Genomic DNA, 15131 nt, shown 5'->3' on the forward strand with positions numbered 1-15131 from the left:
TCAGTCTAGAGTGCAGTGCCTTTTTCTTAATTATCATTTACCCAAATATGTATTTAAAGGCTTTAGTTATCAGTCACTTTGCTGCTGGTACATCTGAATTAACAACTGAATATAAAATAAAAGGATATTTAAATTTCATTCCTTTTTCCTTTAACAAGACTATTATCATGCAATTATTAGTTAGAGTTTCGAAAAATAAAGACTATTGAGATATTTATTTATGCTTTCTATTTTGGGTTCATCCCAGTCAAATTATGTCCTTTTAACCCCATAAAACCAGCAGCTAGTTATTCAAGTAGTCTTGCAGCTAAAGCTGTGAAAATGTAATCTCCTTGAAAAAGATTAAAGTCTAGGTTTTCATAACCTCCAAACCCTAAGCTTTTAAACCCCAATTGAGAAAATCCCAAGTATAATGACAGATTCCTAGACCTGGATTAAACCTACAAGTCCAAGAAAATATTTTTTTTCTAATTTGGACAGGCTGTATTGACTCATCAATGTAATCCATCTATGCTGACTCAGAAGTTGGTGGAGGTGTCTTAGCACGCAGGAAGCCCAACCCTGACCTCTGCCTTATGTTCCTTCTTATGAATTTTAACAGCGTTTATGATTTTTGCAAACCTTTAAAGCATCTCCAGATTTGGAGTTCACATTAGTTACATAATTGAATTCCTTCATTATAGATAATGTGGCACAGATGCCCCAACTTCTTAAAAATGAGGATAAAACATATGCCTCTAATCCCAGTTTCCCAAGGATTTTTACTCCCTGCAGTCACATATAAATAAAAATTGTAAAGTCTCATATTATTCTTAATTAGAAGCCTTAAGTGCAATATTTGAGACATATAGGTAGATTTTGATGCTGATCTCCTTTACCTCAGATCTAACCAATCTTGGAAAAGGCACCTCATCTAAACAAAAACGTTTGCTGCTTCTACAAAAAAGCATTTGTGATACCATTTCTAAACTGGCCTTAATAGTTTATAACAGATGGAGAAAGAAAAAAAGAACAAAGTCTTAGAACATTGGGATGCAGAAATAACCACTACGCAATCAGGGGGTATTTTGAAAGAGCTCTGAATGCAGTCTGCCTCCAACTCTTCAAAGAGGCAAGTAGATGCATTTCCATTCATGTTTTTAAGCACATTTTGAAGTACTGCATTAGAAAAGCTTTATTGAGACAGAAGAATTTAATCAACTGATTAAAGTTAGCAAAAAACTTGAGGTAGTTTTAGACTTTTCCAAAAAAGCACACCTTCATTAGAGAAGAGATCGAAACAATTTTGCCAAAAATGAAAATTGCTTTAATTTTCAACCAATATGTGATTTTATTTGATTTTCCCTTGCACCAACCACAGTCAGGTAAATGTTTTACTAAAGAGTTTAGGAGTTTCCCATACCTTTGAAGCTTGCTTGTTCAAAGTCAATTGTTGCAGGACTTTACTGTAACCTTTGTGTAAAAAAGGGCTAAGTTCTACTTACAAGCATGAATCTGCAAGCTAGCTGCATCTTTCTCTTCTGGATGTTTGCAAACCTACCTTAAAAGTATTACTGCCTCCTAAAGGGCTGGAATAAGAAATGTAGGTACTTAATTGAGTTTAGGTAAATGCAATATGACGTAGCAAACATTTGCTTCACACGACTGATCAGCCGTTTCAGGACGGCTTCCAGAATGAAAGCAGTGGAATTGTACCTTTCTTTTGATGTCTTTCAACACTATGCACTATTAATAATACTTTCCAAAATGTTAGAATAAATACAACCTGCAGGATTGTAACACATCCATTACATCCATTACATCCATTGTTCTCCATTACTGTGGTCAATGCTAGCTTGCTACCTCTACTTTGTTCAGTGTCCGAATGTCTAGTGGATGAAAAAGTAGTGGACTCGAAATTTCCCAAAGCACCTTGAAAAGTAGTGATCATCTATGATCAAGCAGATATATCCCGGAATGCTTTGTGTGGAGAGCTCTCTTCGCAAAGCATCATGGGATTTTTGTATCATGTGGCCCACTGTCACCATAGGCTATTGCTACCTGACAGTGGGAACTGACAAAGATTGCGGTGGAGACAGAGTTAAGTGACCAATGGGGAGCCAAAAGTAGTGATCATCTGTCTGAACAGTTGGTGAACTTAGTTCACTATAAAGTCCACTATATAGTCCACGATATAATGTAAACAGTGGTTGAGGGATCTACAGGTTAGGGCGGATGTTTGGACACAAAAGGCTTGCATCGCCTGGTTAATTTGAGTCAATGGATTGAAACCCTTCAAATCTTCTATTTTCAGGTTTGCTTAAAATGGGCCAGACATTTGAATAGAAACAACGCTGCTGGCAGCTAAAGACAAAGACTCTTAACGGACAAAAAGTCTGGTAGCACTCTGACAATTTCTCAACAGCTGTTTCTATGATGTCCCTGGCACGTATAAACATGTTAGCAAAGTGAAGCATTTTATTCTGGTCACCTTTTAGCAGTAGCTGTGGTAACAAGCCATCAAGAAGCACTCAGGACTTGAAGGTGATAAAACTCACAAGCATTCATCTGATTCAGGTGGACAAAGGCAATTCACACAAAATATAGACTAACATTTTCTATGAATAGAAGTTGAAATTTGAATAGCGCACAAGTTTGTATGATTTAAACCGGTCTATGTTGCTGTGGACCACTGTATTTTCTATAATGTTTTCTATTACATTGCAAGTAAATTAACAGAGGGGCTGTTGGTGAAATAATTCTTGACTTATTTGAAACACAAAGGCTCCTTGAATGAAAAGCACAGACAATATTGTTTTTCAAACTATCCAAGAGAGGATTAATGCGCTCTAGCAACACCAGCATTAAAAAGCTTAAAAGATTCAAAAATCAATCTATGAGCCGGAGGAATCAAGCAATACCCACAAATCACGTCTTACAGCAAAATAAAACATCAGCAAAGACCCCTCATTACACTCACAAATGGTTCAAAAAGCAATATGTTGTTTTTAAATTGCTTGTTTCTGCTCTTCTTTAAAAGGCAGACAATGCAACAAATTGATTGGCCCTAATCAATCTGCAAAGTCAATTCTAAGCTACATACCTAAGCAAACCAAAGCCTCTAGTCAACTGGAAATAATTTATGTCTAGCAGATGACTTTGCACAAGTAATAAAAAAACAGTTGAAAGCCCCCCCGCCAATGCAAACAAATGCTAGTAGAAATCTTATGGTTAGCATCAGATCAGTTTTGAATCATGCAAGGTTATAAAGACTGTATTGGGATGAGTCATGTTGAAATTTCCATGTTAAAGTCCTTTCAGTGTGGTCTTCTGCTAAATATCATACGTGCTTTTCTTTATAATATTTCCCATTAATGATTTACCAAGCTATAAACACTTTGAAACCAACACACATACCTCTCATAACTAAATAATTCCACATCTACCCCCAGTAAGCTTTTCCAAACCCAGACGAGGTGTGCATTCTTTTCCGGCTATCCAATACTGTGAAAGGAATCTGAAATTTCATCCTTCAAGTCCTTTTCATTCCAGCACTCTGCTCCTGTTCTGCTCAAACATAAGAGTGCATTAGTCTGAACACAAGTGGAGCATTTGGAGAGGAATTCAACTCTCAACAACCTCACAGCACTGAGACAGACTAGCTTCTTTAAGAAACTAGTTTTGTTTGTTTTTGTATTCTGGGCAGCGAATTAAATTCTCTGGCACATAATACAGTGATATAAAAAACTTTGGGCAGCCCTATTAATCTTAATTATTTTTATTTCTTAATATTTGGTTGTTTGCAAAGGAGTGAGTAACTCTGATTTAATGCTTTTTAACGCTCTTAGAAATACTTTTGACATCAACAAGTACCCATGACGAAGGATTTATAGGAAGGAGCCAGTTAAATCTGATATATCTGATGAAATTGTTTTTATAAACATCTTTTTTAAATAAAGATTTTAAATGCCAAGATAATCATATTTAATGAACTTTATTGCTAATTAAGGCCTTCATTTAAAAAAATTATAATTTAATGACTCGCTGAAACCCTGCTGCAACCACTATTTCAATTTGATATATCCAATAACTGATTATAACAGTAATATTTCAGTATTGAATTAAGGTTTATTGGACTAACAGATAATGTGGATATCCATATTATGGTTCCTTGATACTGCATACTATGTGATAGTCTATCAGATAATACAAGATTTTTTTTTTGAAGTTGTGGTATTCAAAATCAATGAGACTCACAGACTGACTTAAAAAAAAAAAAAAAACACTGTAGGTTTGGTCCTACGGTGTGTGGGTAGGCGTACAGCCACACGGAAGGCACGCCACACCAACAGATCAGGCGGGAAGGTTCACAAAACCTCTGGCGATCAAAAGTTCAAGGAGCCATGGTGATACTTTGTTTTAAGAGTTTCATTAAGTACAGAAAAGTGAAGGCAGCGTTAACAGGGGCTCTAGTTGCTTTATTGTGGGGGTTTTCCCCAGCCACGAAATGCTTTCTGGGATTGCAACACGCAAGGATATCAGAGGTCCTAAAACTTAATGATAATCAAGGTATCATAGAAAGGGAAGAACTGGGAGAAAATTTGGTACCAGTATCTTCCAAACCAGGCACTAGCGTCTAAAATTGTTTTATGAGAAACTGTATTTGAATCTAGACTAGACTATTGTGGGAGGTGATTTGCTTATGCTGTCAATCCTGTCAATCATGCAGGACAAAAAAGAAAAAACACCCACCTTACCCTGAGGAGCCAGGAAGCTCAGATTTAGATTGTTAAGCTCCCACGATAACAAATCTCAGAATAAACAACAATTCTTCATAAAGTCTGTCTTTTGTTGAGTTTCAAAGTAAACTGAGAAGTTTGAGGTTTCATACTGTTGGAGTAATCCAAACGGTGGCCATTGGTCTTACACACGATGGTCGGTTTTTACAATTTCCTATAACCGCAGACATTCCTTGATTTCATGAGCAAATTCTCAGCTCCCCTTGCTGTGGTCTTATGCGTTTAAAAGTTGGACAGCAATTACATGAATGACTTATGAATGCCCACCCGGACACGTAGGCAGAAATGCTCCACACGCGGTGCTTGTGGTGTGGAGAGACGCTGACATCTGATTGCTGAGTCATCACTGCAGCTGCACCAGTGCTGCCGTTTCTCCTCATCTGCTCTAACAGAGTTGATGCTTCGCACTGGGAGGTTTTTTCCCTTTTGTTTCTGAAAAGCAGCCCTAATCTCCAGCACATTTTCCACAGCAGCGGACCGCATGAAAGCAGAGAGGCCGCATTCATTTTACGTCTTTCAGTCCCGACTAGATGGGCCAGCCTGACAGGAATCAGCAAGAAAGTCACAAATGGGAACAACTTAAAAACGCTGCATACTGTTTACTAGAGGCACGAATTCTGAGAGAAATGTTTATATTTCAGATAAGAAAATCCAAATTAGGCAACTTTCCATCCACTGGAGCAAATTAACCAGGCGACGCAAACCATAGTGGCATCATACATTTAGGTTATACTTGGCCAAACGGTGAGAAATTAAGTCAGTTAATTTTAAGTTTTCAGTTCTCTTAATACATTATATTTTGCATTAAATAAAAAAATTGATGGAAAAACATCTATTAACATGTATCCCCATCTGAGCACAAATCTGTTCAACTTATCAAGCTTCTTGGAATAAACAGACTTCAAAAAAAAAAAAAAAAAAAAACTGGATCAGAGAACATTTTCTTTTTTTATTCTAACAAGTGGAAAGCCAGTTACTTCCATACACTGAAAAAAAAATTAAATCTCACTTAGTTTTTTCTTAAAATAAGTGCATTTTTTTATATTTAGGAGGTAAGTGAGACAGTTTGACAATGGAATAAGACAATTTACATTTGAAATAAGAAAAAAGTAACTGCATTGACTTATTTCAAATGATTATCTAATTTTCTTATTTGAAGAATAAAAATACTCATTCCATTGGCAAACTATCTCATTTACATACTCAAATTAAAGCTAAATACACTTAATTTAAGAATTTTGGTTTTTTTACTTCTTTCTAGATCGTTTTTGCAGTGCATCAGTCTTGAGATACTACATCAGCCAGGGACACTTTTTTTTTTTTTTTTTCCTAGTAAAGATGCTTGTCTCACAGGCCTGTGTCCTCAAGGACATCAAAACATACAGAGATGCAAATCAAGTTACTTTATCTTTGAAAAAACACAGCCTGAAAACAGACCTAGAAACTGTAGTAAAACAGTTGCTCCATGGTAACTTGCACTGGTTAAATCCATCTATTCTTTTGTCTGCTCTGGCCTAAAATTAAAAGCAAAAAAAAAAAATTGCTAGCTGTGTGATTTAACTTTCATATCACTGGTTTGAAAATCAGAGTCAAATGCTGACGTGAATGAGATTCTAAGTGACTGATCTAAGTGTTAAACTCTTGATGTAAGGTATCACTGATGACAATGATGTCGATCAATAAGAAGTGGAATAAAAATATAGTTTACTGTCTGAACAAGACAGCTGGCTTATTTGGATCAGAAGAAAGACACGCTGAAAGGTGAAACTGCCTTTTATCCTGAGATCTGTGGCAGCTGCTGGCAGGCATTTGACCTGCTAATGCATCACATTACTTTCAGGACGTGTGAATTCAAAGAGATCTTTAAAAAAAAAAAAAGCCAGCTGGTGGTAGTATTTCAAAGCTACAAAGGATATTTTGTTTCCCAGCTATTAATTATTATTTCCTCAGAAAGACCTCTTTTTTCCCTTGGAAATTTTATTTCGGCTTTAAATTGTAATAAAAAAAATAAATAAAAAATGAGTTCTTGAGAACATACGATGCAACAAAAGGCGAAATGTGTAAATATTTCTAAGCTCTTCACCACACTTGAACATTTGCAGTACAAAAAGCTTTTTCTTTAACCTTTTAAAGCCAAGTGTATCATATTTGTTACATGAGTTTTTGAGACTTCTGCATCATCAGTGGGATGTTTTTGTTCTTGAAACACTCACTTAAATACTCACACATGTAGTAAATAGAAAATGTATAAAAGATTATACAGAATTGCCTAATGTATCAAATTTGACACAAATCATGTAATGTAAAAGCTAAATTCCAGCCATTTTCATCTCCGTTCCACCAGGTGGCGCTCTTACCAGGTTCCAATGGTTTTTACTGAGCTGGGGAAGAAATCCTTCTCTTACTTTGCTCCATGGTCCTGGAATAATTTGCAAAACTTGCTCCATTTAAATGATCTAGTCCCATTGAATGAATTTAAGGCCATGTTAAAATGTCATGTCATTCAAAAATGTAACTGCCCTATGTGACCCGTCTTTTCCTCTATGTGAGATTTTGTCTATGTTGTATTTCTGTTTGTATTTTAACTGGTGTGCCGTCTTGGCCAGGTCTCCCTCGAAAAAGAGATTTCAATCTCAAGGGACTTCCTGGTTAAATAAAATGTAACTCATACAACATTTTTCAGAAAGTTTTTCAAAAAATGTGAATGTTCTTTTGATTATTTCATGGTTCTGGCTTTAAAGGGTTAAGCAATAAAAATAAAACATCCAGGCCTGCTTGATAGCTTGACCATTAAAATCTTTTCAAGCACATTTGAAGAAAAAAAAAATTACAACAAATAGGAATGGTAGCCCCTAAAAAAGCAACAGTCAAGTGTTTAAATGTCAAAAGCTAAAAAGATTTGGCTTCTAAACTAATAAAGGCCAGAATCAGATTGCGCAGGTGGACATCAACTCATGTCAAAGCCGTTTTATTGTATTAACACAAGAGTGCAGATTACTACCAACAATGTGGCTTGTTTGTCTTTGACTAGGCTAAAGAATTTGGCAGGGCCCCTTGCGCTCACTCACTTGCAATGTTTAAAAATCACAGCTGGAAAAGGGGTTGGAGAGGGCGGGTCATAAGCTCACACTGCAAAAAAAAAACTGCAAAAACAACAATAGTGCATTGAGGCATTTCATAAATAAAACCTCTATTTACTGAGAAATGTGCAAACTTCAATGGATTCAACTGAAAAAAAAAAAAAAAAAAAAAAAAAAAAAAGAGTAGACAGCTCTCAGTGAATTTTCCTCCCTGGGGAAAACTGAACAGTCATAACGCTGCACTGACAGTAAAGTTTTATGCTTATCCGTGTCGTGCGCTGCTTTTATTTCTTTATGCTTCTCTGCCAGACATCATTCCTGGCTTCTTGAAAGCAGATAGCATCTGGAGCAGAAAGCCAGAACAGAGGCCATTCAAAATAGTCCGGAATCTTTTACACTACAAATGAAGATAAGGTGCTCAAAACGTATTCCTCTTGTCGCCAGACATAAGAAGAGATATTAAGGTTGGGAATGAAGACTGTTGGGTTAATAATGGTTTCATGAGGAAAGGGGGCTGGCCGAGAATGGCTGTTTTGACATCCAGCATGATAGAGAGCGGATCCAAAGCAAGGCGTCTGTCCTTGCAGAGTTCATTCCCTTTTTATTTCCCAACAATAACCTGCATTTTATTTAAGCGGAGGTCAAACTCGAGTCGGAGCCATCAGAACGGGCCGCATGATTACGAGCAGATGACAAGAGGAGTGCAGGCTTTCTCAGGAAAGGCTGTGTTTACATGAAAGGTGGCTACGGTTGTAGGGCATAAAAATGATTTACCTTACCCCCACCCCCACGCTTTATGTGTGATGTTGAGACGGTGCGGTAAGCGTCACCAGATGGCCGCAAAAGCACGTGTGTATGTGTGCGTTCTGTGAACCAATGCAGCCTGTGTCACATAGACAGCCCGACCTATGCTGTGCAGACAACTCATCCAAGTCCACCGCATACACTCACTCTCACATGCAGCTCCCCTTAAAGCCTCTGCTTGCAATAACAGTCCATCTTGATCTTTTACGTGCCTAGGCAGGGTGCTGCAAGCCTACAAAACCTACTGTACTTTGGTTTAACAATTGCACTTCATCCTTTTACCGCTCAGTCTTCAGGTTTGTGAATTAGTCACAGTTTAAAGCTCTTTTCTCTGTAGTGTCTGCTACATAAAAAATGTCTGACCTGTCTTGAATCAGAGAAATGAGTGGGGACAGACCCACCCAGCTTGCTACATGGAAGGGGGAGACCATCAAAGCCATGACAGCAAATAAGAGGGGGGAGATGAGGCGCGGCTTAGCAGTTAAAAAAAGAGGGGTAGGCAGATAGGAAGAGGGGAAACTGCTAGATAAGGATTTTACATTTCAAGAAAACCTAAAACTTTACTTTAAGTGTAAAAATGCATGTTGGGAAAATTGTGTTTGGTTTATTGTGATAGAAATTAAAGTAAATATTCTGTGATTCTTTAGGGCTGCTTTTAAACTAATTCTTCTGTTACTTTTCTGTGTTGATTCATTCAAATATCAATATTTAAAAAAAATTATAATGAAGGGTATATAATCCTCAGTTTAGAAATTGATTATGTAAACATAAAAACCCTGACATGATTGAAAGTCGTTGGGACAAGTCCCGAGTGGTGCCCGACTTTACAGGTTCGCAAGCAGGTTTGGTTGTAGATGGTTTCTCGGAAGCATCTTCCTAACCAGTTAGCAACTTAGTGCTAGCAGGTTCCCAATGGGAAATTCCATTGGGACCAAGTAGCACTAAATTGGTGACTTAGAAATGACACTGTCAAGGAACGCTATGGACAGAGGAAACATGCAAGAGGAGGAGAGTTTTGTGTTGGAGGTCGTGGATGAGTCTCCTCCATCATACATTTTTTATTTAGAGGAGGAATGTGGGATGAAGATGTTGTGGAAGAGAACGCCAGGGCGGCAGAAGCTTGGTTTGGTGTAGAAGGCTTACAGCCATACATGTTTGAGCCCTTGCCTCGCAACGCTGCCAGTTCTGTTAGCTCTACGCCTGCTGAAGACACAGACGTCCATCCCGGTTAACACTGGGACGGAACTCAATAGTCAAGTAAATGATTCTTATTTATTTCAACCATTGCGTATATTAGCTGCAACATATGAATAAGGTTGCTATGACCCAAACAATTTGACAGATGACCGTTGATATATGATTGGCCGAATTTAGGTGTACAAGCCGACATATAACTAACTGGCCTCCATAAAATAACGAAAAAACCCCCCACAGATTTTAAGACAGGATATTTTTTTTTTTTAAATAGAAATGTTCTAAATTTTGGAACAATATTGTCTGAAAAAGAGTACATGAATATACACGTTTAAGCCAGAATGATTTGACATTTAAATACGACTTACCTACAACTTTAAATATAAAACAGTGAAGGATGTTGATGTTCTTACTTTTTGAAAGCTTCTGAAGGGTTCCTTTCACACTCTCCTGGCTGCAGAGCACTCTGAACAGACGGGTCGTGGACCTTTTCCTCGAATCCCGGCAGCAGCCCACCTCTGCATATCTGCGCCACCAGACCTCGGATGAATCCGCCGACACACAACGTTTCCGAGTCGTCCGCCCGGCAGAAATGGAAGGCCAGGCTGTGCTTGTGCAGGCTGCGGTGGGTTCCCTGGACAGACGTGGGCCACAGCAGCTCCGTACACAGGGCCGTCTTCCCACTCCCAGGTCCTCCCACTAGTAGCACACCCCAGGAGCTACCGGACTTTGAAGATCCAGTCGTGATCCCACCAGGGAGGGGTACACCCCCACTGGGCACAGGTAGGGGCTGTTTACTGGGAGTGCTGCTCACCCCACTGAGGTTGTTGGTTTTCTCCTGGAGGCAATGCTGGATCTTGTGGAAGACCCATTCTCGGCAGTAAAAGCGCTTCCCCTGCAGCAAGCTGGTCTGAGCCATTTTGAAGTAATGCTGCTGTTCCACCTCTTCCTCCTGAGCATAGGGGTCCTTTTATTTTTCCCCATGCATTTTGAATTTCAACAGAAGCCAAAAATGTGAAAATCCATTTTCTAAGCAGCAAACTTTGTCCCCTGAAATCTTACCGTCACTTGATTTGAAGCTGAACACAGCAAACAAGCCTTCCTTTGAACAGCTGGAATATGTTAAGAGATGATCTAGATTGAAATAAAAAGAAAACACTCAAACTGTAGATTTTCCACCAACTTTTTCCACAGCTTCCCTACTGGTTGAACTGAGCGCTTCTTGTTATTGTCCATATGTTGTCTTAGCATGACGCTGGGCTGGGAAGGGCAGGGCACCCGGCTCTTGAGAGGCAAACCAAAGCCAGCACCACCCGAAATGATTAGCCATGGGGGTTCCTGATATATTTCCACTGATGCATTTCAGATGCTGTGGACCAAAAGCACGTTTCCATTACATTAACATGGATGAGGCTGCCAGTGCAAAGTCACTCTCTGTAATAACAGTCTGAATCCATCTCCTTTCCTGGAAAAAAGGAGAGAGAGTATGCAGATTAAAGCCAAAATCCAGTTCCACTGCGATCAAAATCCACAAGTAAGCACAGGCTGGTCACAGCTGTACACCCATACCAAAGCTTTTTACACTCACAAGTTTTTCCCCCCTCTATTAAGTATATTATAACAAAATGGTGGATGGCTACAACTAACCACTAATTTGCTGATCGATGAATCTGCAGATTCTTTTTCTATTATTCCATTAATATTCTTATGGAAAAAGGTTCCTTAAAGACTAGAATATTTTACAGAGAATTTAAACCAAGTGAAGCTAAAACTGTTCCCTTACGACTTCTGGATGGGGCACATCAATGGGATAAAAGAACAAATTTCCTCTTGAAGACAAAATGTTTACATATGTTTTAGGGTTGTAACTAATTATTATTTTGCAAATCGATAAATCTGTCGATTATTTTTTGGATTAATCGATTAATAATCGGATAGCCAAAGGTTCCTTAAAGATTTTTTCATTAATTAAACCAGGTAAAACTAAAACGTTTCCACTTGAGGGGTTCTGAATAGAGCATGTTGACAGGCAAAAACATTTTTTAAATGTTAAAGTATCTTTTTAAAACTTTGATACAATTACTGCTCTAAATGTGTTGTTCTGCATGTTTTACAGTCTCTATTCTCCAGTTAACGATTATTAGATTACTAAATTAGGTGATGATTATTTCAATAATCGATTAATCATGATTATTGCTATAAATTTTTTCAGCACCAATAAGTTTTACGATTTCGGTAGAGCAACTGCTTTGAGTGGACTCCTCTTTCAGCTAAAGACATGTTTGAGAGTCTTTGTACTAAAGTTAACAATAACTAAATCAGTTGAAAATGATTTCAAGAATCGCTTAACCTAGCCTGATAAACCAGACTAAATGTGAGATTAAATGTGTAATTTAGTCTGGCCCCAGATGAATGAGACATCGGAAGTTTGTTGATGTGAACAACTGTTGTTTTTCAAACCATGTCTGTGCCTATTGGCCAACGCTCTGACCAATGAGCGCAACTGACTGTGACGTAGTAAGCATGACAGAAAGCTGGTGAGGGAGTGTAAACAAACAGCATGTTTGTAAAACGGCCAATACATCCTTCTTAACAATGAATGAGCGTAGAGCCTGTTCCTGCTCACGTTTCAACGAAAACCCCAAGGCTAATCCTTCCAAAACTGATTCCAAAGTGGAGTCAAACGAGAACTCTTCATCATTTGTTGCCATATTCCTTGTGCTTTCTCCAGCGTCGCGCAGCTTTGTCATCATGCCCTCAAAACCCCGCTCGCTTTGCATCCAGAAATTCAAAACACATCTCTGCATTGTGATTGGCCAGCCAGTTCTAGGGCCTGGGGCATTGATCAAGGCTAGACCACTCACAGGCAAAAATGATTTTGGCCACTGGCAGGTGGGGCTAGTTTATCAGGCTACGATTAACCATGATGAATACAATTAATTGCTTCAGCCCTACAGTGGTGCACATCCTTCACCTGTTGCTGCACACTGCTAGTAAGATGGCTGAAAGCAGGCTTGTACACTTTTACCTGCCTTACCATAAAAACAAATGAATAAAGAAAAGAGCTAGTCAAAGATGCTGCCAATCAGTTCCATGCAGATTCTGCTAAAAACTAACTAAAAACCATGTTTTTTAGGCTTGCGGCTGCAGCTGAAAGATCAACAATCTTACAACTATTGCTTTAAATGAGGCCGAACCAAACAGAACCTGCTAAACAGCCACTATTGAAGCAAAAACAATCCACGATTTAGTTAGAAACATACCACAACTCAAAACATGCACATGTTTTTACTAATATTATAATAATATATTACAATTTCTATTATGTATAAATCTAAGGAGTCTCTAATGGATGCAAATTTTTAACTTTAAAAGGTAATCAGGCTGGTTTTTCAGTGCTTTCATCCCACATCTCTGCCTGCATGCCTGAACTGAAATTCTTGGCAGCTTTTTTTTTTGGTCCAGTTTCTCCAGCCTATCCACTGATCCCCTCTTCCTTCCTATGTGGCTCTAAATCCCAAACAGTCCACATCCGTCCTAAACTGAGGGGAAAAGTCCCCATTTTCTCCCTCCCTGCACCTACAAGTGTGTGTGTGTGGCGCAGGGGGAGGCACTCAGCACTAAAATGCATTTAAATGCACCCTAAAAAAGAAGACATACAGTTAGAAAAAACAAACAAAAAAAAGAATGATTTTAAGCTAAAAACAAACATGCACACCTTACAGCCACTTTGTAAGGTTTCCAGACTGCCATAGCTTTCCACCTTTAGTGAGGCGCTGCATGCATCCTACAAACAACAAAGGTTTCAATAAATGCTTAAAACGTGACGGGCCAGCTACTTCAACAACAAAAAAACAATAATATAATTTATCTCAGCAAAGAGAGACAATACAAATCCCTCCCAACTGATAATGTTGAAAAAAGCCTGACAAACCTCACCCTAATAGGGCTAATAACAACCAAAATAGCCGCACTAACTAAATGCCTCTGTAGGTTGAACGTAGCCTAGCTTGTCAGTGAACCAATTGTGGAGCGTTTGGCTGTTTTTCGGTTCAGTTTCTGCCGTCTGTAACGAACCACCAACGGGTTTCCTCTCACCTCTCTCGCAGTATCCTCTTTTTTTTTTAGGGGGGGTGTAGCTTCTTTCAGGCTCCCTTAATTCCGCATTCAACCCAAACCTTTTTATATACAACCCTCCTGTTTTCGTCGCTGTTTAAATCCTAGTTTTGAGCATCAGGGTATCGTCCGGGTCTTTCTTTGATTCGGTCTTTTTTGCCGGCGGTCGGCTCCTCCTGCCGCCCGACACAGCTCCACAGCGAGCTGACTGATTCTCCGCCTCCGACCGCTCTAAATAAATGCGCTGCGTGCACGTGCCAACTGTCGCCGCAAGGCTCCATGGGAAATGTAGTCTTAAGGTCCAGAGGTCTTTGTTTAGGTTCAAACAGATTTAGAAATTGCTCCTTCCTTCCTTGAATTTAAAATAGCCTTTATTACACAATCCAGCACTCAATAAAACAAAATATAGTAAATAAAATAAAAATATTAAAAAGCAAAAACTAAAGATTCTCCATCCACCGAACACAGAACACAATTAACACGCAATTTACTTACAAAAACAACTACGCTCTTTGTCAACTTGAAAATTCAAATTCTACTCAAACACGAGCAATTACCAGTCTCTGAAATAAAACACAACCATCTTCAGTTTGATGACCATTCATTTTGTTCTTTCTTGATAACCATATTGCTAGTTTTGCAATTCCAGATATGAAATTTAAAAGCACATGAACAGATTTCTTCTTACAGTAGATCATAAATAAAAATATAGCCAGAGGACTGAACACCAAAACCACTAAACTTTCTTTCTTTCTTTCTTTCTTTCTTTCTTTCTTTCTGCATTGCATGCTGGGAGTGTGTTGGTGACGGTGAGGCTGCATGTGGTNTTTCTTTCTTTCTTTCTTTCTTTCTTTCTTTCTTTCTTTCTTTCTTTCTTTCTTTCTTTCTTTCTTTCTTTCTTTCTTTCTTTCTTTCTTTGATATGTGCTCTGGATTAGAGGCAGAATAGTTTGCAAATTCAACTTGGACACATTGTAGTTATAAGGACAGTCATAATATTCAACCCTACAGTCCTTGGATTAAATTCCCAAACTCAGATGAGGCTATTTAAACAAAATACAAAAGATGACTAATGTAAATGATGAGAAAAGACAGAAATAATTAACATAGAGAAAATCTGAAATGCTTTAACATTTTGACTGAAACAGGGAAACAGTTAA

General features: G+C 38.4%; 1 protein-coding gene across 1 annotated transcript in view; it reads right to left on the minus strand.

The window, feature by feature from the left end:
• ankrd50 (ankyrin repeat domain 50) overlaps positions 1-14182 on the minus strand; it is a 43941-nt gene extending 29759 nt beyond the window's left edge. The window contains exons 1-2 of the mRNA XM_015398064.1: positions 13955-14182; positions 10270-11321 (exon numbers count right to left, since the gene is read on the minus strand). Coding sequence (XP_015253550.1) covers positions 10270-10775 — 506 coding nt within the window. The 5' untranslated portion in view covers positions 10776-11321; positions 13955-14182. The remainder of the gene's footprint in view (positions 1-10269; positions 11322-13954) is intronic.
• Positions 14183-15131: the final 949 nt, after the last annotated feature.

The sequence above is a fragment of the Cyprinodon variegatus genome, unplaced genomic scaffold (assembly GCF_000732505.1).
Source record: "Cyprinodon variegatus isolate N-32 unplaced genomic scaffold, C_variegatus-1.0 Scaffold909, whole genome shotgun sequence".
NCBI classification, from domain to species: Eukaryota; Metazoa; Chordata; class Actinopteri; order Cyprinodontiformes; family Cyprinodontidae; genus Cyprinodon; species Cyprinodon variegatus.